The sequence below is a fragment of the Cetorhinus maximus genome, chromosome 6, assembly GCF_964194155.1.
Source record: "Cetorhinus maximus chromosome 6, sCetMax3.hap1.1, whole genome shotgun sequence".
NCBI lineage: Eukaryota > Metazoa > Chordata > Chondrichthyes > Lamniformes > Cetorhinidae > Cetorhinus > Cetorhinus maximus.
This window is the reverse complement of record NC_135884.1, coordinates 152,898,917-152,919,279: the sequence shown is the minus strand read 5'-3', so window position 1 is coordinate 152,919,279 and position 20,363 is coordinate 152,898,917. Positions and strand designations below refer to the sequence as shown.

The window sequence follows — 20,363 nt, the reverse complement described above, 5'->3', positions numbered from 1 at the left end:
CACACATTTTTAAAAACAATGAGAGATTCCACAGACATTTTTAAGAAATTACAGTTTCCTTGCTGTACTGTTTCCAGGTCAAAGATTGTCATGGTATATCCTTCTATCCTTTTCTCCCCTCATGTGCTTATCTAGCTTCCCCATAAACACATCTATATCTTCCTAAGATTGGAGGAAGACCATTTAGGTGGAAAATGAGGAATCCAATTTTTCACACAAAGGACAGTTGAAATCTACAGTTCTCTTCCTGCATTACTTTGGGTGGAGGGGGTCAATTGTATATTTCAAGACTGAGATCGATATATTTTTGTTGGGTTAAGATGTCAGGATTTAGTAATTAAAGCGTGCAAATGGGCTTGCGATACAGATCAAATTGAATGGCAGACTGGGCACAAGGTCTTCAATGGTTTACTCCTGTTTTTATGTCCATGTGTTAGTCACCAGTAAGTGTGAAGGGATCTTACTGTGTGGGAAGTAGGGTGCGTTGTCATTGATATCAGTCAGAGAGATGTACACAGTAGCAGTTGAGCTCATTCCTCCTGGATCAAGGCCCATGTCCTTAGCTTGGACAATGATTTGATAGACTTTTTTCCTCTCCCTGTCCAGGTTAGGGTTCTTAACTCGTAGGAGTCCTAGGAAAATGAGAAGAATAACATTTTCAATTAATCGTGCCCTTTTCGACTACTGTGAGTTTTATAACACAGGCAAACTCTGTAAAGAAATCAGGACTTGCAACGATGTCCTGTCCTTCTCATATCTCTGCGAAATGTCCCATGAAATGTGTCAGGTTAAAGTGCAGTGACTGTTACACACAACAAAGCCCCACAGATATTCCATTTCAGTAAGGTTGGTTGAGAGGCCAGGGCACTGTGGAGAGCTCCTCTGCTCTGTTTCAAAACAGTGACCCTGAGATCTTAAACATCCTACCCTGCGAGGGTAGACAGAGCATCAATTTGGTGCCTAATCTGAAAGACAGCGCCTTGAACAGGGCAGCACTCCCTCTGTCCTGCACTGGGAGTGCCAGCCTGGATTAAGTGCTCAAACCCCAGGAGCGAGATTCAATGTGAGCATAGCGTCATTAATGCGTTATTGCTGTCTCATTGATGTCCTGTTATTGATTATTATTGTATGATTATATGGACCTGAGCAGTCTCCTGGCACAGTGGGTAGCATCCCTGCCTCTGATTCAGAATCTCTGGGTTTGAGTTCCTCCCCAGGGCTTGGTGGCCAAGGACATAATGCAGCGTCAACCTGCAAATCCTTCCAACACACACCAATGGCAGACAGTAAGAGTGGGAGAGATTCCTGGTCATCCATGTGATGGAAATAATGTTGGAACCTCTCCCATCACTGCTCATAACTCCAGACCACAGCAAACATCTAAAGGTGCATGTTGCCATGGCAACTTGGACTCCCCAGGTGAACTATAGCCCACCACCACCTTATGGATCTGAGCTAGGCTGTAACTGACAGTGAGAGGAAGGGTGGAAAGTCAGAGGGTATGCTCTCTGTGGCATTCTCACATGCTAAGGGTGGCATTCCCATCAGGGTCTTTGATTCAGGCCATTCAAACTTTGAGTCTCAAGAATCAGTGACTCAGTAACCAATTTGTGCACAGTAATGCCCAACAAATCACAATGGGGTAAATGATCAGGTCATTTTCTTTATAGGTGCTTGCTGAGAGTTTAAACATTTGACCCGAGGACATTGGGGAGAATTCTCCTGCCCTTCTTCGAAATAGAGCCTGTGGGATCTTTTCTACCCACCCGAGAGGTGAGGTGAGGTGGGTTCTCGGTTTAACGTCTCATCTAAAAGGCAGAAAATAAAAACAGCCAAGCCAAAAAAAAAAAAAGAAAACGGAATGAGAGGCTGAGAAAGTGAGGGAGAAATTGTGGTTTTTTTGAGCAGAATGTTGATTGCTCTTTGCTAGAACGTTGCCTCTTCGTTACTCCAATCCAAACTGGCCTGGGTGTACACACTGGCTGCTGACCTGCTTGGGAGCCTGGCCGGAGTTTCATAGCCCCCTTCGCAGCGGGGGAGGGTCTGGAAGCCGCATTGATTTCGGGCGGCATCGGTAAATCCCACCGGCGGGAGGGGCCGTAAAATCCCACCCCCTCCCCCACTCCCCCACCGTCTCGCGCTTGGAAAGAAGGCTTATTTCATCCCGACAGCTTGGGCGGGGTGAGGTTGGAGTAGAGGATGAACTCTGCTTACCTGTTTCCTGCCCAATGTAGAAATCCTCCAGGTTGTTCAGCAGCTTGTAGGTTACGTTAGTGTGCTTGCCCACGGTGGGGTCATCAGGGTCATGAGCACTCACGGTGAGAATGGACGTCCCTGAGGTGGGGGCAATGGAGGGGGGGGTGAAAATAACAGACAAGTTATCATGTGGGGCATTCAAATCCCACTCTGTCCGCAATATTAACGAATATTAATACCCGGGGCTTTTGTGCGATATTCCTCTCGCCTCCACTTTTGGTGGAAAGGCTAAACCATTCAGGTGAAGGAGGTTAAAACATGCCTCAGACTGCACAGGAATGTCACAGGAAAGATGTGAAGCATCTGTCCCTTGGTATCCCAGGCAACATCAGCCCGTTACTTGCCCTCAAACCCAGAGAGAGTCGCCTGTTGTCCCCCAACTTGGTTTTATTGTTACTCCGTCTGTGCGCGGTGAGGCTGAAACAAAGGCCAATATTACAGCACAAACATCAAAAATAACTAATTCCTATTAATGCTAAACGCTAACCGTTTGAAATTCTGTGGGGGCCACTTTGCCTTAAAGGTAAAGTGGTGGAGTAGGACCTGCTAACCCTAGCAGAAATACTCCACTCCCAGACAGTAGCGGGGAGGGGGCAATTCGCATGTTCAGAGGGGGGTTGGGGGGACACTGGGATCTGTGAGCGAGCTTTAGTAGTAGGTATTCATATTGAATCCCATCCTGGACCTGTTCAGGGAGTGTTTGATGGGGACAGTGTAGGGGGAGCTTTACTCTATATCTAACCCCGGGCTGTACCTGTCCTGGGAGTGTTTGATGGGGACAGTGTAGGGGGTGTTTTACTCTGTATCTAACCCCGTGCTGTACCTGTCCTGGGAGTGTTTGATGGGGACAGCGTAGGGGCGGGGGAGCTTTGCAGTACATCTAACCCTCTTTGACCCCATTGGCTCAAATTGCCTTGTCCTTACCTCTGTCAGACATCTCAGGAACAGTTCCATTGAATGGGTCTTTTGTAAATATGGGTGCATTGTCATTCAGGTCCAGTACCTGAACGCTAAAGTTGGTTGAAGGACCCATTTGTTTCCTAGTCTTTATGTCAATCACAAGTCCTTCTAGGTTATACCGAGCCTTCTTCTCTCGGTCCAATGGCCTGTAGACACCGATATTTCCATTGTCCGCGTCCACCTTAAAAATAGTTCCCACCCCCTCACCGCGTAACTCATATTTAGTTACTCCCTTCTTGTGCCACATTGAGTTTATCTGGAAAGGACAATAGACATATTTCACCGTTAAATATTTGCATAGCCACAGTTCTTTTCTCCAGCTGTGAGATTCAACATTTGGCGCTGGGAAATCCCTGCCCACCCACCAAATCCCACTCACACATCATCACCCCCACCCCCACTGCCCCCGTGTTCACTGAAAGCTCTCAATCCAGCGTGATGCGATGTTAAAATTCTCATCCTTGTTTTCAAATTCCTCCATGGGGAGTAACGTTAAGGGCAGTGTGGATACAAGGTGATTAGTTTCATTGCTCGAACAAAGAGCCAACACAGGTACAATGGGCTGAAAGGTCCATCTGTACAATGAATCTGTATTCCTCTAGGAAGAGGATAAAGTCTGCCTACTCCGAGATTTAGTCCTCCACTCCATTTTTTTTTTATGAAGCTGCGTCTGTCATTGGCGTACAAATCAATTTCAGTGTTGTGTAGTTTCCTCTTTCTGTGCCAGCCATGCCTTCATTGTCAGCACTCTTGCTTCTGAAACTTCAGGATTCCAGGTTCAAGTTGCACTCCAGGGCTGACACTCCAGTGCAGTACTGAGGGAACACTGACTGCTGGAGGTGCCATCTTTCAGATGAGATGTCAAACTGAGGCACCTGCTAGGGTAGATGTAAAAGATCCCATGGCACGATTTCAAAGAGTAGCAGGGGAGTTACCCCTGGTGTCCTGGCCAATATTTATCCTTCAACCAACATCACAAAAAAATAAATTTTCTGGCCATTATCACGTTGCTTTTTGTGGGAGCTTGCTGTGTGTAAATTGGCTGTTGCATTTCCTTTGTTACATCAGTGACTACACTTCAAAAAGTATTTCATTGGCTGTAAAGTGCTTTGAGACATGTGAAAAGTGCTGTTTAAATAAAAGTCTTTATTTTCCCCTTGAGATCCTGCTCACTATCAAGTTTGAGGTTTATAGGGTATCTCCACTATAGGCACCGTTGCTGGGTTCTTCTGGCACGAAAAAGGAAGCCCACACTGCACATATTTAAAAGCTTTATCCTTGTTGCTATTTTTAATTTTTATCCTGGACTTTTTCTCCAGAACAAAAGCGTTCTCTTCTCAGTTTCTGGAATGTCACACCCCGTGAAAGCCACATAGAAGCTGGCTCTGTTCAGGCAACAGGAACCCAACAACAGAGCCTATAACGGAGATACCCTAGAAAACTCAAAGCATCCGGCAACCGATCCATTTAGTCTGACTTTCCTGGAAGAGGTTGCACCTTTGCCTGCAGAACAGATTCAATCTCTACATGCCTACTTCACCTTGCGACATCCACACCACCTGAAAAGCGGATCATACAACACCGCTCTCCGGCCAGCTGAACTGTAAACGCCTACGTGAAAGAATTCCTCATGAGACTCTGACCACGGGTCTCTGGACATCAAATGAACCAATTTTCAGTTTTCCCGTGGTCCTTGTACTACAAACCTCCTCTTCGCTATCCCCCATTTACTGTGTGAATGTGGAGTGGGAATTTGCGGTCAATCCTTTCACGGGTTTTGGATGAATGAGTGAAACAAACCTCCTGAGTTAATCCTAACTCGAGTTTGCTGTGGATTAATAGTAAAATCGGAACATACCAAAACCGAGGGGTTGGGAAAAAAATATGCCACCACTTATTCATTAAAACAAACTAAATCAAAACCCATTCTGTTTATGGAGAGGTGGTAAGTGAAAATCGGTGTTGTTTGAACTGACTGTACCCCACTACCGTCCTGTCTGTAACACTCCAACATTGGCCCCCCCACTCCAACATTGCTCCAAATTCTTATCCCCAGATCCCAGGGCTTCACCATGTTTATTATAGAAGTTCCGTGTTCCTGGAATGTTGCTCAACCCGTACCCTCCCACCCCACCAAAACCCTCCCACCAACTCAGTCCTTGGGACTCGGACCCTCCAGTAAAATTGTTGGATCCTGAGACCCCCATCACAGTAAAGCCAGATGTCGTAATGCCTTCCCGCTGCTTTCAGGTCCCACAGTCATTTACCAAGGCTTGTGACTCAGTGTCCCAGTAATACTGTTTGGCATTACACCGATATTCTGAGAAAACCTCTTCCTGAACAGGAGGCTCAACGACATCCAGAACTACCAGCTAGAGGACAAAGGGTGACATAGGGATTTCTATCCATGGGTTCCCATGCTGTGAGTTTGGACCTCATTTATGATGTCAGTGCGTCTATGTTGAGAGAGGCTGGAATTTATATAGTACCTTTCATAACCTGACGGTGCGCCAAAGCCCTTTACAGCTAGCGAAGTATTTATTTGATGTGTCGTTGCAGTTGTAATGTAAAAAATGTTGCAGCCAATTTGTACACAGCAAGATCCCCAAAACAGCAACTGAATAATGGCCAGATGATCTGTCCCAGCTAAATTGGGTGAGGGATAGGTATTGGCCCAGGACTCAGTGGTCAACTTCCCTGCTCTTCTTCAAATAGTAGTCATGAAATCTTTTACATCCACCTAAGAGGGAAGGCATTTAATGTCCCATTTGAAAGACAGCACCTCCAATAGTGCAGCGCGCCCTCAGTACTGCACTAGGATTGTCAACCTGAATTGTGTGGTCAAGACTCTGGAGTGAAACTTGAACCTACAATCTTCTGACTCATAGGCTATATCTGATACCAGAATTGATGAGAGAGAGGAGCCCTCAATATATGTGTAGCTGCTGGCTTCAAACTAGCACCATACCCAGTGCAGACATGTCGTATTATGAACTTTCAGTCAATACTTTTAAAAATTGGACACAAACAATCTGCTGAGATGGGCTGTGACTTTTAGCATTTGAATTACTGACAGTATCAAGCCTCCAGCAAACACCTAATTAAGTAAGGACATAGGTGAGGGTACCTCACAGCCATTTGTGGAATTCACACATCTCATTGTTTAAGGATGGATCAACATCTAAATACTATGGAGTTTCCAGACTGCCTGTATCCACGTTTCATACTGGACAAAATGAAGATTGAAATTCAACGGCCAATATCAACTTCCCATTGTCTCACAATGGCCTGCCCTATCCAAACTAGACTGACTGGCCCTCAGAAGTGTTAACCCACAATATAGGATGTGGAATCAACATGAACATGACCACCTTAGTTGGAAAAGAACATGAACCTGTGAAAAGCCACATGGTGACACAGCTAAGAGCTGTTTGCAGGCAAACCCAGTAGATCCAAAAGTCACCAGCCAGTCTGAGGACCAGACTCTGAAACTAGCTGCAAGTCATCAAGTGGACAAAGCACTTAATCTGTTCCAGAATCAACCTCCTTGATATTTGACTACAAGAAACCTCGCAACTTGCTGTTGAGCTCTTCACTTTACAAGACCCCCACTTCAACTTTAAATCATTGAACCAATTCAATAAAGCCAGAGGCCTGCCACATGGGAGACCAGAAATTGTAAATCAGAGACTGAATTAACATAAAAATATACGAATTAGGAGCTGGAGTAGGCCACTTGGTCTTTTGGCCCTGCGCCGCCATTTAATAAGTTCATGGCTGATCTGATCGTAACCTCAACTCCACATTCCCACCTACTCCCGATAACTTTCACCCATTTGTCTATCAAGAATCTATCTAGCTCTGCCTTCAAAATATTCAAAGACTCTGCTTCCACTACCTTTTGAGGAAGAGAGATCCAAAGACTCACAACCCTCTGAGAGAAAAACAAACTACTCATCTCTGTCTTAAATGGGTGACTTTATTTTTAAACAGTGGCCCCTTGTTCTAGATTCCCCCACAAGAGGAAACGTCCATTAGTGTTAGGGTTATGGTTATGGTTAGGGTTAACTGTAACCTGTAAAAGTGCAGTATCTTTATCTGTATCCAACCTTTGTGTGTGTGTGTGTGTGTGTGTGTGTGAGAGTGTGTGTGTCATTTGTTAATTTAGGGCAATTGCTTGAGAATAAATAACCGTCTTTACTTTTAATCTCACAAAAGCTTGCTGCTGAATAATTTAAGTGGAATACACACTCCAAGGGTAAAGGAAATACACCCCTCTTTCCATGCAAAATATACAGATTACAGGCAGTAAGAGAGCACGTACATTTTTGCTGTAAGGCCAGCTAAAGCTCAGAAACAGGAAGGGGAATGTGAAAACTTTAAGCAATCTTACCGGTCCGATTTGTACAGGCTCTGATTTGCTCTCCCAGCAGGTAAGCTGGTTCCAGATCCAGTCCGATTGAAGGCCACTGCTGTTGCCTTTCATGCCTCGCCCTGATTGTGCTGAACAACTCACAATGTAGCTCACCAGCATTAGGAGGAGCATTGTTCTGGACATGTTGGTCTCACTGACCTGTAACCCAAAGCAAAGCATATTTCATTTCATCCTGTTGGTTTAGCAGGCACAGAGTCTGGGTCATATTATGACTATTCCAATGTTCTCCTGGATGACCTCCCATCTTCCACTCACTGTAAACTTGAGCTCATCCAAAACTCAGCTGCCCATACCCTAACTCATACCAAATCCCATTTATCCCTCACCCCTGCGTTAACTGACTGCCATTAGTCCCAGTCCAGCAATGTCTCGATTTTAAAACTCTCACCCTCGTTTTCAAATTCCTCCACGGTCTCCTCCTTCCCCTCCCCCCCCCCCACCTCTGTAACCCCCTTCAGTCCCACAACCCTCCGAGATAACAGAACTCATCTAATTTGTTGAAAGCAGAGATGATGAATGATTTGAAAAGGAAATTGGATAGGTACTTGGGTGGGGGGAATAAACTTACAGGGGTATGAGGGTAGAACAGGGGAATGGGGCTGGCTGGATTGCTCTACATAGAGCCAGCATGGACTCGATGGGCTGAATGGCTTCCATCTGTGCCGAATGGCAACGATCATTGCATTAATTGTACCCTGAAATATATGTATGGGTAACTGAAAAAAAAGGTACATTTATGTAGCGCCTTTCACAACTTCAGGGGTTCCAAAAGACTTCTGTTGTCACTGTTGTAAATTAGAAAATGCAGCAACCAAATCGTCACAGCAAGGTACCCCAAACAGGTATGAGATAATGACCAGGCAATCTGTTTGAGTGATATTGATTAAGGAATCATAGAATAGAATCGTAGAATGGTTACAGCAAAGAAGGAGGCCATTTGGCCCATTGTGTCCATGCTGGCTCTCTGAAAGAGCAACTCACCATTGCTGTGTAAAATAAGAAACTCCTCATCCCCCTTCTTCTGATTCTTTTGGGATGTTTCGATGCAGATTAATTAAGTTATCAATGCCAGGACCTTTTGTTAGACTTTATTCGCCTCTCTCCTTCCTACTGGGATATTAAAAAAACACAGCTTTGGAAACAGACCGTATGAATCCACCATGAATCACACTTATGGCCTCTTGCACTCAGCTGCCTGAGCTTTAGTGGAATTCAGCAGCTTAAAAGCAGGTCTGAACTTTAAATAGGCTCCTCTAACACACCCTTCCTGTCATTTAACAGGAGAAAATATCTGCTGCGTTGCTTATCAGGCATTTCTTCCCAGTGGAATTGTTTGTGTATTTGGGTAAAAAAAGCACCATCTTTTTCCACTGAGATAGCAAAGTGAAGGGTTGATGTTCACAGTGCAGGATCCAGTCCCTTAAACGTTTTCAGTGTGGATTTATTGTTGAGCAGGATAGTATGTGACTAGAGAAAAATATTTCATTCATCGAGTGTCCTTCAGAAAACTTTCAAAATACTTTCCTTACGGCTAGTAAATTCCCTGAACATAAGTGAATATAAGATTTTTTTGTACACAGGAGTATAATTTTGTATGTTGCCTTTCCATACCTGAGTCAAAAGGCTGTGGGTTCAAGTCCCACTCCAGACTTGATCTAGGCTGATACTCCAGTGCAGTACTGAGGGAGTGCTGTACTGTCTGAACACTGTTTTTCATATGAGACATTAAACTGACGTCTCAGCTGCCCTCTTGGCTGGATGTAAACAATTTTGTGACACTACCTTGAAGAGGAGTGGAGATCTCCCTGAGGCACGAAGATTTGTCTCAGTGTTAAACTTTTAAACAAAGGTTTTTTAAAACTTTTAAAACACGTCCCCTCATGTGACACCATCACATGAGCTAGGATACGTCTAAGAATAAATGTATAAATCTTTATTAGATTTTAAAACACTTCGTGACACCTCATCCCGCCCGTGGATGAGGTTTCATGGAAAATGCGAAGGCCGCCTGGGCTCTTCACCTGCCCCCCCCGCCAACCTTAAGGTTGGACGGGCAGCTCATTAAACTGAGTTAATTAGGTTTTAAATGGCCTTAATAATAAGCCTTTGACAGTCGGCGGGTGTGCAGCTGACTCTGCTGCGTGTCCTCTGAACTGAATATCTAAATGATGTGCGGTGACATCCTGCCTGACGTCACCCCCTGTCGTTTTACATGTTGGCGAGTGGACCCCGCCCCCCTGCTTGCTGATGGGAAAATGCTTCCCCGTGTTTCTTACGTGTTTCTCACACCCCCTCAGTACTGCACTAGATATGAAACACAGCTTTGGAAACAGACCATATGAATCTACAATGAATCACACTTATGGCCTCTTGCATTCAGCTGCCTGAGCTGACTGGGAGTCTGTGTCAGTGTGTGTGTGTGTGTATGTGTGTATGGGGGTTTAATTAATCTGGGCAAGATTGAGGTTGATAGGAGTCAGGCTATCTGGGTGTTTGGAAACATGAAAAGGTTAGGCGTGTTAAGTTTGAGGCACAAGAAAATAGGTTAGATCTAACATTTGCATTTTTAGATAAGTTGAGAGTTTGTTTGAATATCAAAAGGGTGTCAGAGGTCACAAGAAACATGTTCACGTCTTGCAGGAGTCCATAGGCAAATAGTAGTGGGGATATGATTTTTAATTGACCCAAAAACAAAGAGAGATGGATGCATGAAAGATCTTATATTTGGAAGGGTTTGAGTTTCAAAGGGGTGTGAGAATGATGGGATGGAGATGAATGGGAAAAAAGGTATATTGGAGTTACTGTGGATAGCTGTTGATATAAAGATGGCTGTATAGCTGTTGAGCTAGAGATGGCTGGAGCTGTCTGAGCTGTTGAGACATCTGGAGCTGCCTGTGGAATGCTGCCAGGTGGGGTGAAGGGAAGATGTGTTTGGTGGTGGCATCATGCTGGAATTGGCGGTAATGGCGGAGGATGATCCTTTGAATGCAGAGGCTGGTGGGGTGATAAGTGAGGACAAGGGGGACCCGATCATGGTTCTGGGAGGGAGAGGAAGGTGTGAGGGCGGATGTGCGGGAGATGGGCCGGACACGGTTGAGGGCCCTGTCAACGACCGTGGGTGGAAAACCTCGGTTAAGGAAGAAGGAGGACATGTCAGAGGAACTGTTTTTGAAAGTGGCATCATCAGAACAGATGCGACGGAGGCGAAGGAACTGAGAGAATGGGATGGAGTCCTTACAGGAAGCGGGGTGTGAGGAGCTGTAGTCGAGGTAGCTGTGGGAGTCGGTAGGCTTGTAATGAATATTGGTGGATAGTCTATCACCAGAAATGGAGACAGAGAGGTCAAGGAAGGGAAGGGAAGTGTCAGAGATGGACCATGTGAAAATAATGGAGGATTGGAAATTGGAAGCAAAATTAATAAATTTTTCCAGGTCCTGACGAGAGCATGAAGCAGCACCGAAGCAATCATCGATGTAGTGGAGAAAGAGTTGTGGGAGGGGGCCGGAGTAGGACTGGAACAAGGAATGTTCCACATACCCCATAAAGAGACAGGCATAGCTGGGGCCCATGTGGGTACCCATAGCCACATCTTTTATTTGGAGGAAGTGAGAGGAGTTTAAGGAGAAATTGTTCAGTGTGAGAACAAGTTCAGCCAGACGGAGGAGAGTAGTGGTGGATGGGGATTGTTTGGGCCTCTGTTCGAGGAAGAAGCTGAGAGCCCTCAGACCATCCCAGTGGGGGATGGAGGTGTAGAGGGATTGGACGTCCATGGTGAAGAGGAGGCAGTTGGGGCCAGGGAACTGGAAATTGTTGATATGATGTAGGGTGTCAGAGGAATCACGGATGTAGGTGGGAAGGGATTGGACAAGGGGAGAGAGAATGGAGTCAAGACAGCAAGAAATGAGTTCCGTGGGGCAGGAACAGGCTGACAAGCTCAGTCTGCTGGGATAGTCCTGTTTGTGGATTTTGGGTAGGAGGTAGAAGTGGGCCGTCCGAGGTTGGGAGACTATGAGGTTGGAAGCTGTGGGAGGAAGATCTCCAGAGGAGATGAGGTCAGTAACAGTCCTGGAAACAATGGCTTGATGTTCAGTGGTGGGGTCATGGTCCAGGGGGAGGTAGGAGGAAGTGCCTGCGAGTTGACGCTCAGCCTCTATAAGGGAATGTTGCCTGGAAAGTTACTTGTGGGTTTGACCAAGTAGAGAGTCTTTTTGGGAAATGCTTTGTAAGCTTTGTAAGAGTGGCCTTAATTGTGTAATTGTAATATTGTGTGCTTAAGTTTTCATTTATTTTTGTTAATAAAACTTTTGCTTTTAATTTTGAAAATCCCAAGAGTGTTACTGGACCTCTTACTGCTGAAATTAGTACATCTTCTTCTCAGCTTCAGGACACAAAAAAAAAGCTTATGGCCCGTAAGGCAAATTTCCCTCTGGGATTTGGGTTGTGAAGCAACCGCCTGTGGTCATATCATTATCGAGCAAGGAGCTGTTAAAGACATGATGGGCCAATGACCTCCTTGTGTGCCGTGTATCTCTCTATATTAACCAGACAGCTAACACTACAACTTGAACTATTTAGAAGACAAATTATATTGAGCCAAACATGTGTCTGGTGTATCCTATTTACCTGTTGATCAGTGTTACCTGACTCTCTGAAATGCCAACTTAAAGATATCTTGTGAGCTGAGTTCAGTTGGTAGCGCTCATGCCTCTCGATCGTGGATTCAGGTTCCACACTCGGCCTTTGCGTTTGCAATGAAGGCTTGATACCCCATCCCTTCTATGAAGAGAATGCAGTGCTCTCAGTGATATTAGTGCTGGAAGTGCAGTCCTTCAAATGGACAATGGTCCTCTCTACATGTTATAGTAGATCAGGTAGTTAAAGATCCCATGGCACTGGTCTAAGAAGAGCAGCAAGTTTCCTGGTGTCCTGACGATGTTTGCCTCCCAAGCCAAAAGCAAATCGTTCATCTCATTGCTGTTTGTTTCGACACTGGTACAAAATGGCTGCCACATTGTCAAAATACCGATAGATATTGGACTACAAATGTATTGTGCGTTAAGAGCTGAGAGACAAAATACAGTGCTGTAAAGATGCATCTGTTTTGTCTGTTGGCGCAAATATTGACCAGGATTTTCTGCTCCCACCTGCAGTGGCATCATGGTGGGTGGGAGCGGACAATATCGCGAGAGCGAGGAAATCCGTTTCATGTCGGCGGGAAAACAGTTTGCGATCGCCTGCTCCTGATTCCAATGGGGCCGAGCTTTTCCTGCCACACCACGTTGGGAACGTCATTTTAATACATTTGAATATCATGCATTCTCATTATAATGACTCTCTCGCCAGGTCAAAGGGCACGTCGGTGCCTAATTAAACCAATATGTTTCTCAGCCGCCAATAAGCGACATGAACCTGACGACCTGCACTTTGCCCATGACTTTGAGGTTTGTTCGCCTAGCTTGCATCACACAACGTTCGAGGCACCTCAGGCTCAGTGCCAGGCTTGGCAGGCAGCACCACATCACTTTCAGCGGGGTTTCACAGGCAATGCTATACCTACCAGACTAGCGGTAAGGTGGGGTTGGCTTATAATTGTGCTGTAGGGCAAGGGCTCGACTGCGGGCTGTGGGGGGGTGGGGTGGGGTGGGTGGTGGGGAGAGTGGACAGAGTCAAGGGAAGGGGCTGCAGGGCAGGGGCTTGACTGGGGTAGGGAAAAGTGGTGAAGGATTAGGAAGGTGTGGGTTGGAAGTGTCCTCTGGGCCAGGATGGGGAAAGGTGTCTTAGAGAGGGCCATAAGCAAGCTGGGGCCAGGATGGGAGGATGATGGAGGGAAGAAGTACTTCAGTTTACATTTCTGACTTTGCAGACACTGCCCTTGTCCCAGTCCAGGGAGCGGGGAGGACATGTCAGTCCAGTGGCAGTCGTGCCCAGCATGTTGTGTGCAGGTCATGGCCGTAACATTAGATGCATTGGTCCAGGGGTTTCTGGTTTAATACTGGGCCGCAGACGGCACACTCACAATCAGGATGGGTCTCTGCAGGCTCTAGATAGGGAAAAGGTAGTGTGGGGGCATTCGAAGGTCTCATGGGGTGGGGGAGGTCGGGGGGGATGGGGGTGGTCTCCATATTTCACTGTGCAATAGGCGTCAAGATGGGGAGGGGTAAAGTCTTCATGGGGCATAGGTGCATCCAACTCAAACAATTTAGGGGTTAACACAGGGATATCCACCACAATCGGAATCAAGCATTGGAGGGGGAGGCTTGAGAGTTATTGGGGAGAGGGGAGCCTGAACATTATTCTCCTCCAGATGATGGGAGGAATTTCCACAGTCACACAGAGAGGGTCCGAGCTGGTCTGGGAGTGAGACCTCAGCACCACCATCTTGCAACCTATAGTGATGGTGCAGCACAAAATTAAACTGAGGGAAAAACTCTGCTGTGAGGGCCTTGGGGGGCTGTTTGGAGGATTGGTGCTCTGCACTGGGTGGGGCGGGGGGGCGCTGATTAAGGGGGCACCCAAAAAAACTGCATATTCCCAAATGAGAAGAGGTGCACAGTTAAGACATGTAAGGAGCCTGTCAATGACAACGCAGGGAATCAGGAGAGTGAAGTAATGAAGCACATTCATGCGAGATTAATCCTGAATCGTGGCACTCATTGACCTCTTTGTATTAACCCCTTATTTAATGCAGGCCAATTGCCCAGAGCAATAACGAGGTCACGATCAATCGGGTGACTGGACAAGTTGTAGATGTGTCTCAAAAGCAGGAGCTCAGAATCTTGGCACTGGTAGGCTCTCAGATCAGAAGCCTCAGCCCCCCTCTCCCCCCTCAGTTCCTCAATGGACATTAGATCTCATGTGTATTCCAAAGAGCGTAGTATTGGAGTGTAGTGGATGAGGAGCCCCGCACCTGGCCAAAGCAATCTCATAGCAGTCGGTCATTTAAAGAAGTTGGGGAGGAACACCTTGAAATGTACCTTGCGCTGGCCAGAATTTCAGTAGTGGACAGGTGCTGACACTGAAACCAAGCTCCTGAACCCATAGTCGCTCACTAGTTATCGACAGGAATAGGACCTATGCAGGCTGATGCTGACACACGTCTGTTTCTCATTGATGCTGCTGCAGAGAGGAGACCTTCAGGAAGATGGAGCCTGGATTTATTGGTGCCTGCGTAATCACACCCAGGCAGGAAAGAAGAAGGAGAAGATTGTGATGGGGGTGCCAGGTAACCAAGGGGAGGAGCTCCACCCCCCATGAGCAAGGGGCAGGAGGGCCCCCTCTGGGCACAGAGGGTGAGGCTCACCGAAACATCGTGCGTAGGCGGCTCTCAAGACTGAGGCTGTACAGAACACGTCTTTTCTGCAGATGAGCGAGAGACAGTCTCGCCAACGCCTCCACGTGACCAGGGATCTGGTGGCTCACATATGCCACATTCTGCAGGAGTTGATGCCACGAGGAGTGGGAGGACATCCATTGCCAGTGGCTCTGAAAGTCACCGCTGCTCTCAACTTCTACGCAAGTAGCTCTTTCCAAGGCTCCACTGGGGACCCTGCTCAAGCATCCACACACAAGTGAATACAGGAGATGACAGACGCCCTTTTTGCCAAGGCACGCAATTATTTTGACTTTGCTAGAGGTCAAGCAAGTCAGGATGCCAGAGCACTGGCTGCAATTTCTGGATTCCCGCTGGTACAGGGCACCATCGCTATGTGGCCATAAAAGCTTCCTGGCAACAGGCGCTCCAATACATCAACAGGAAAGGCTTCTGCTCCCTCAATGTGCAGCTGGTCAGTGACCACAAGAAACAAATAATGTACGTCTGTGCGAGATACCCAGGAAGTATCCATAACTCATTCAGCTCGAGTAGGTCACAGATCCCGAACATCTTTGAGGGGCCACACAGGATCCAGGGTTGGCTTCTTGGTGGCAAGGGGTACCTTGCACAAAGGACGTGGCTGATGATGCCCGTGTGGTGGCCCCAAAATGCAGCTAAGAGAAGGTACAACAATGTTCATACCGCAACACGAACATTGGTGGAGCAGACCATTGGCATGTTGAAGATGCGATCCTGATGCTGGCCAGGTCTGGCGGAGGACCCCAGTACACACCCCAGGGGGTCTCATGGATCATCGTAGCTTGCTGCGCGCTGCACGGCCTGGTGCTCCAAAGGGGGGAAGACTTGCCAGATGCCAACATGGAGGAGTTGCACGTCTCCTCCGTTGAGGAGGACATCGATAGGGATGAGGGCGAAGAGGTCCAGGAAGCCAAGGCTGCATGTGAAGAGGCCATAGCATGGGCTGGATGGGACTGGGATACATGTGAGGCCCTCATAGCCACAAGATTCCATGAGGATGACAAGTTGCGGTGAGTTTCCTCTTGAACAACTGCCCTCCATCATGGGCCCACAAGAACACCAGCTTTACTATCCCTCTCATTTCAACCATGCACTTCAATCTGACTGTGATTACTCACTCATTAGGCTGATCGTTGTCCAGATCCTTTGAAGGATGATGAAGCCTTGGGAGCATGTGTCCTTGCTGAGATGAGGTGCTACTTGGAGAAAGGAGTCCCAGCATCAGACGTCAGAAGGTACTGCCTCTTCAAGCATTTCTCCAGCATTCCAGTCGCTATGGTGGCCTACAAGCGCCAGGAGGTGCTCTACAATCTTCAGTGCACTTGTAGCTATATGCCTTCAGTCTGACAAAGAAGGAGATCCATCTCATCCAATGGGACAACGCATTCTGTGTCACCTCGATGGTCAAACTTAGGCCAAGGCAGCCAAGGAAGTTCCGCAGGTCTTAATCCACTTTGAGATGATTCGGTCCTCTGTCTCACCTTCTTCTCCATCACATTGACATCTGCTACGCTCAGTCAGGGATGGGGGCCTGCATTCATCCTCAACTTTCTATGGATGTGGAGCACCCGAGGATGATGTTCACATACTTACCTGCCATACATAAAAATGCTTCCTCTTTAAAACAGGCAGTCTGCCTTCATGGACAACCCTGGCCCTTGCGAACTCCAAAATGCTAAGACACCTTCATGGTGTCTTAAGGTTACGCTTCAATGATAATAAAGAGCATACCTCAGCTTCACTACATCCTTGTTCCTATCTGATTTCTGCCCTCAGCATTGTCTAATGTTACCATATGTACTGCCAGAGCATGCTCCATTGACTGCAACAAATCACCATTGGATTTATCATCACTGACCTTGGCGAGGGTTTAGGTGAGGGGGTGCAACACAGAATGCATGACCCAGCGCTGCATCCCTACATTGTCATTCTATGCAAGATTTTAGATAAATTAAGAAGTTCTAAATGTGTTCAAATTAAGGCAGTCGTGGTATTAATGTGGAAACATACTGAGTCCTTGTTGAGTGTTTATGCAGAATTTTCACAATGTAATACTGGCAGCCCTGGCCAAATGATCCAAAGGGCCCTGTCCTTCTAGCTTGGCTCAGGAACCTTTCACAACAATAAACATTGATGCAGAATTTCAACATGCCCTTGCTTTCTTGAGTATCTGGTAGTCAAGATTAGTGAGAATCATTTAACCAGAACAACCGTCCAAATTGTCCATTTTGACAGCAATGATTCTCCGTGATAATCTGTTTTTGTGGTGTCAGTTGAGGGATTCAAAGTAATGGAATGGGATCTATTATCTCCACCTGAGAGGGCTGACAGGGCCTTGATTTAGTGACTCATCGAATTAACCATGACTTGGAGGAGATGGTAGTGTACTGATAATGTCACTGACTTCAGAGACCCAGGCTAATGCTCTGGAGACATGGGTTCAAATCCCACCACAGCAACTGGTGGAATTTAAATTCAAGCGATAAATCTGGAATATAAAGCTTGTTTCAGTGATGGTGACCATGACAACTATAACTGAGTGTCATAAAGGTTCGTCTGGTCCACTAATACCCCTTTAGTGAAGGAAATCTGCCATTCTTACACAGTCTGGCCTACATGTGACTCTGGGTGCGCAGCAATGTTGTTGGTTCTTAACAGCCTTCTGAAATGACCAAGCAAGTGGACTCAGTTCAAAGGCAATTAGGGATGGGCAACAAATGCCTTTTGCTAGCGACATCCTCATCCCATGAAAGAATAAAGAGAAAAGATAAGCACGTAGAGAAGGTAGACTAAGAGAGAGCATGCATTTATTTAGCAAATTTTATGATCTCATGACATCAAAGCATTTTACAGCCCATGAGGAACTCTTAACTGGAGTCACTGTTGTAATGTAGGGAAGACAGCAGCCAATTTGCGCACAGCAAGCTCCCACAAACAGCAATGTGAGAATGATCAGTTAATTTGTCTTCTATGATGTTGGACGGCAGATCAATATTGGCCAAGATATAGCTCCCTCTATTCGTCTTCAAAACAGTGCTATGAGATATTTTACAGAGCTTGAGAGAGTGCTCAGGACCTTGGTTTAATGTCATGGCTGAAAACCAGGACTTGCCAGCTGGTCAGCTGCCTGAATTCAGCTCAGGAGGAAAACCCACCCTAACAAGGCACAGTCATTCTGTCTGCAAGGACTTGCTGACAGTGAGCTCATATCCCCCAGTGTCCTTCCCAGTGTCCTTTGAGAGAGTTAATCTGATGAAACCTGCATTATTCATCTATTTTAGCATTTGCACAATAATTGGCATTAGTACAGCACTGTTAATGTAGTAAAACAGCCCAAGGTGCTTCACAGGAGGGTTATTAAAAATACTAGGGAACCTTAGAAATACTAGGGACCAAGGGTCTAGTGAGAAGGAGGGATTGGGGGAAATTGGTGTTAGTTAAAAAATGGTACTGGAGAAATTAATGGGACTGAAAGCTGATAAATCTCCAGTTCCCTGATAATCTACACCCCAGGGTACTAAAGGAGGTGGCCACGGAAATAGTGGATGTGTTGGTTGTCATCTTCCAAAATCCTATAGATTCTGGAATAGTCCTGGCAGATTGGAGGGTGGAAAATGTAACCCCACTATTTAAAAAAAGGAGGTAGGGAGAAAACAGAGAATTACAGACCAATCAGTAAAAGGGAAACGCTAGAGTCAGTTATAAAGGATGTGATAACAGGACACTTAGAAAATATCAATGGGATTAGACAAAGTCAACATGGATTTAAGAAAGGGAAATCATGTTTGACAAACCTAATGTAACTAATAGAATAGATAAAGGAGAACCAGTGGATGTGGTGTATTTGGATTTTCAGAAAGCTTTTGATAAAGTCCCACATAAGAGATGAGTGTGTAAAATTAAAGCACATGGGATTGGGGTAATATATTGGCATGGATTGAGAATTGGTTAGCAGATAGGGATCAGAGAGTAGGAATAAACGGGTCTTTTTCAGAGTGGCAGGTGGTGACTAGTGGGGTACCGCAGGATCAGTGCTTGGGCCCCAGATATTCTCAATGCATATCAATGATTTGGATGAGGGAACAAAATGTAATATTTCAAAGTTTGCTGATGGCACAAAACTGGGTGGGAATGTGAGGAGTGAGGAAGATGTAAAAGGGCTTCAAAGTGATTTAGGCAAGTTGAAAGTGGGAAAATACATGACAGATGCAGTATAACGTGGATAAGTGTGAAGTTATCCTTTTTGGCAGGAAAAACAGAAAAGCAGAGTATTATTTAAATGGTGATAGATTGGGAAATGTTGGTGTACAAAGGGACCTGGGTGTCCTTGTACTGAATCACTGAAAGCAAGCATGCAGGTGCAGCAAGCAGTTAAGAAGGCAAATGGTATGTTGGCCTTCATTGCGAGAGGACTTGAGTACAGGAGCAAGGATGTCTTACTGCAGCTGTACAGGGCCTTGGTGAGACCACACCTGGAGTATTGTGTGCAGTTTTGGTCTCCTTATCTAAGAAAGAATATACTTGCCATAGAGGGAGTACAGTGAAGATTCACCAGACTGATTCCTGGGATGGCAGGATTGTCATTTGAGGAGAATTTGGGCCGACTAGGTCTGTATTCACTGGAGTTTAGAAGAATGAGAGGGGATCTCATTGAAACGTATAAAATTTTGACAGGATGGACAGACTGGTTGCAGGGATGATGTTTCCTCTGGCTGGGGGCGGGGTCTATAAAAAGGGGTCACAGTCTCAGGATACGGGGTAGACCATTTAGGACTGAGATGAGGAGAAATTTCTTCACTCAGAGGGAAGTGAACCTGAGGAATTCTCTACCACAGAGGGCTGTGCAAGCTAAGTCACTGAATATATTTATGAAGGAAATAGATAGATTTCTAGATACTAAAGGAGTCAAAGGGTATGGGGAGAGAATGGGAGTATAGCATTGAGATAGATCAGCCATGATCGTATTGAATGGCGGAGCAGGCTCGAAGGGCTGAATGGCCCACTCCTGTTATGATTTTCTATGTTTCTATGTTTGACATTGCGTCATAGAGGGGGATATTTGGACACATATCCAAAAGTTTGGCCAAAGATGTAGGTTTTAAGGATTGACTTAAAGGAGGAGAGAGAGCTGGAGAGGTTTAGGATGGGAATTGCAGAGCTTAGGGCCCAGGCAGCCGAGGGCACCTCTGCCAATGTTGGGGCATATGAGGACAGAATTGCAGAAACACAGTGATTTCCGAGGGTTGTGGGGCTGGAGGAGATTATAGAGATAGGGAGGAAGCAAGTCCATGGAGGAGTTTGAACACAAAGATGAGAATTTTAAATTTAAGAAGCTGTCGTACAGGGAACCAGTATAGGTCA

At 46.1% G+C, this 20,363-nt stretch overlaps 1 protein-coding gene across 3 annotated transcripts in view; it reads right to left on the bottom strand.

The window, feature by feature from the left end:
• Positions 1-20,363, bottom strand: part of LOC144682227 (cadherin-5-like) — a 55,666-nt gene that overhangs the window by 21,810 nt on the left and 13,493 nt on the right. The window contains exons 2-5 of one of the 3 annotated variants that reach the window (XM_078544652.1): positions 7,610-7,789; positions 3,181-3,472; positions 2,215-2,334; positions 465-632 (exon numbers count right to left, since the gene is read on the bottom strand). In XM_078544652.1, coding sequence (XP_078400778.1) covers positions 465-632; positions 2,215-2,334; positions 3,181-3,472; positions 7,610-7,774 — 745 coding nt within the window. In that variant the 5' untranslated portion in view covers positions 7,775-7,789. Of the gene's footprint in view, positions 1-464; positions 633-2,214; positions 2,335-3,180; positions 3,473-7,609; positions 7,809-20,363 lie in introns of all 3 variants that reach the window. The other 2 variants (XM_078544651.1, XM_078544650.1) reach the window with 2 other exon arrangements.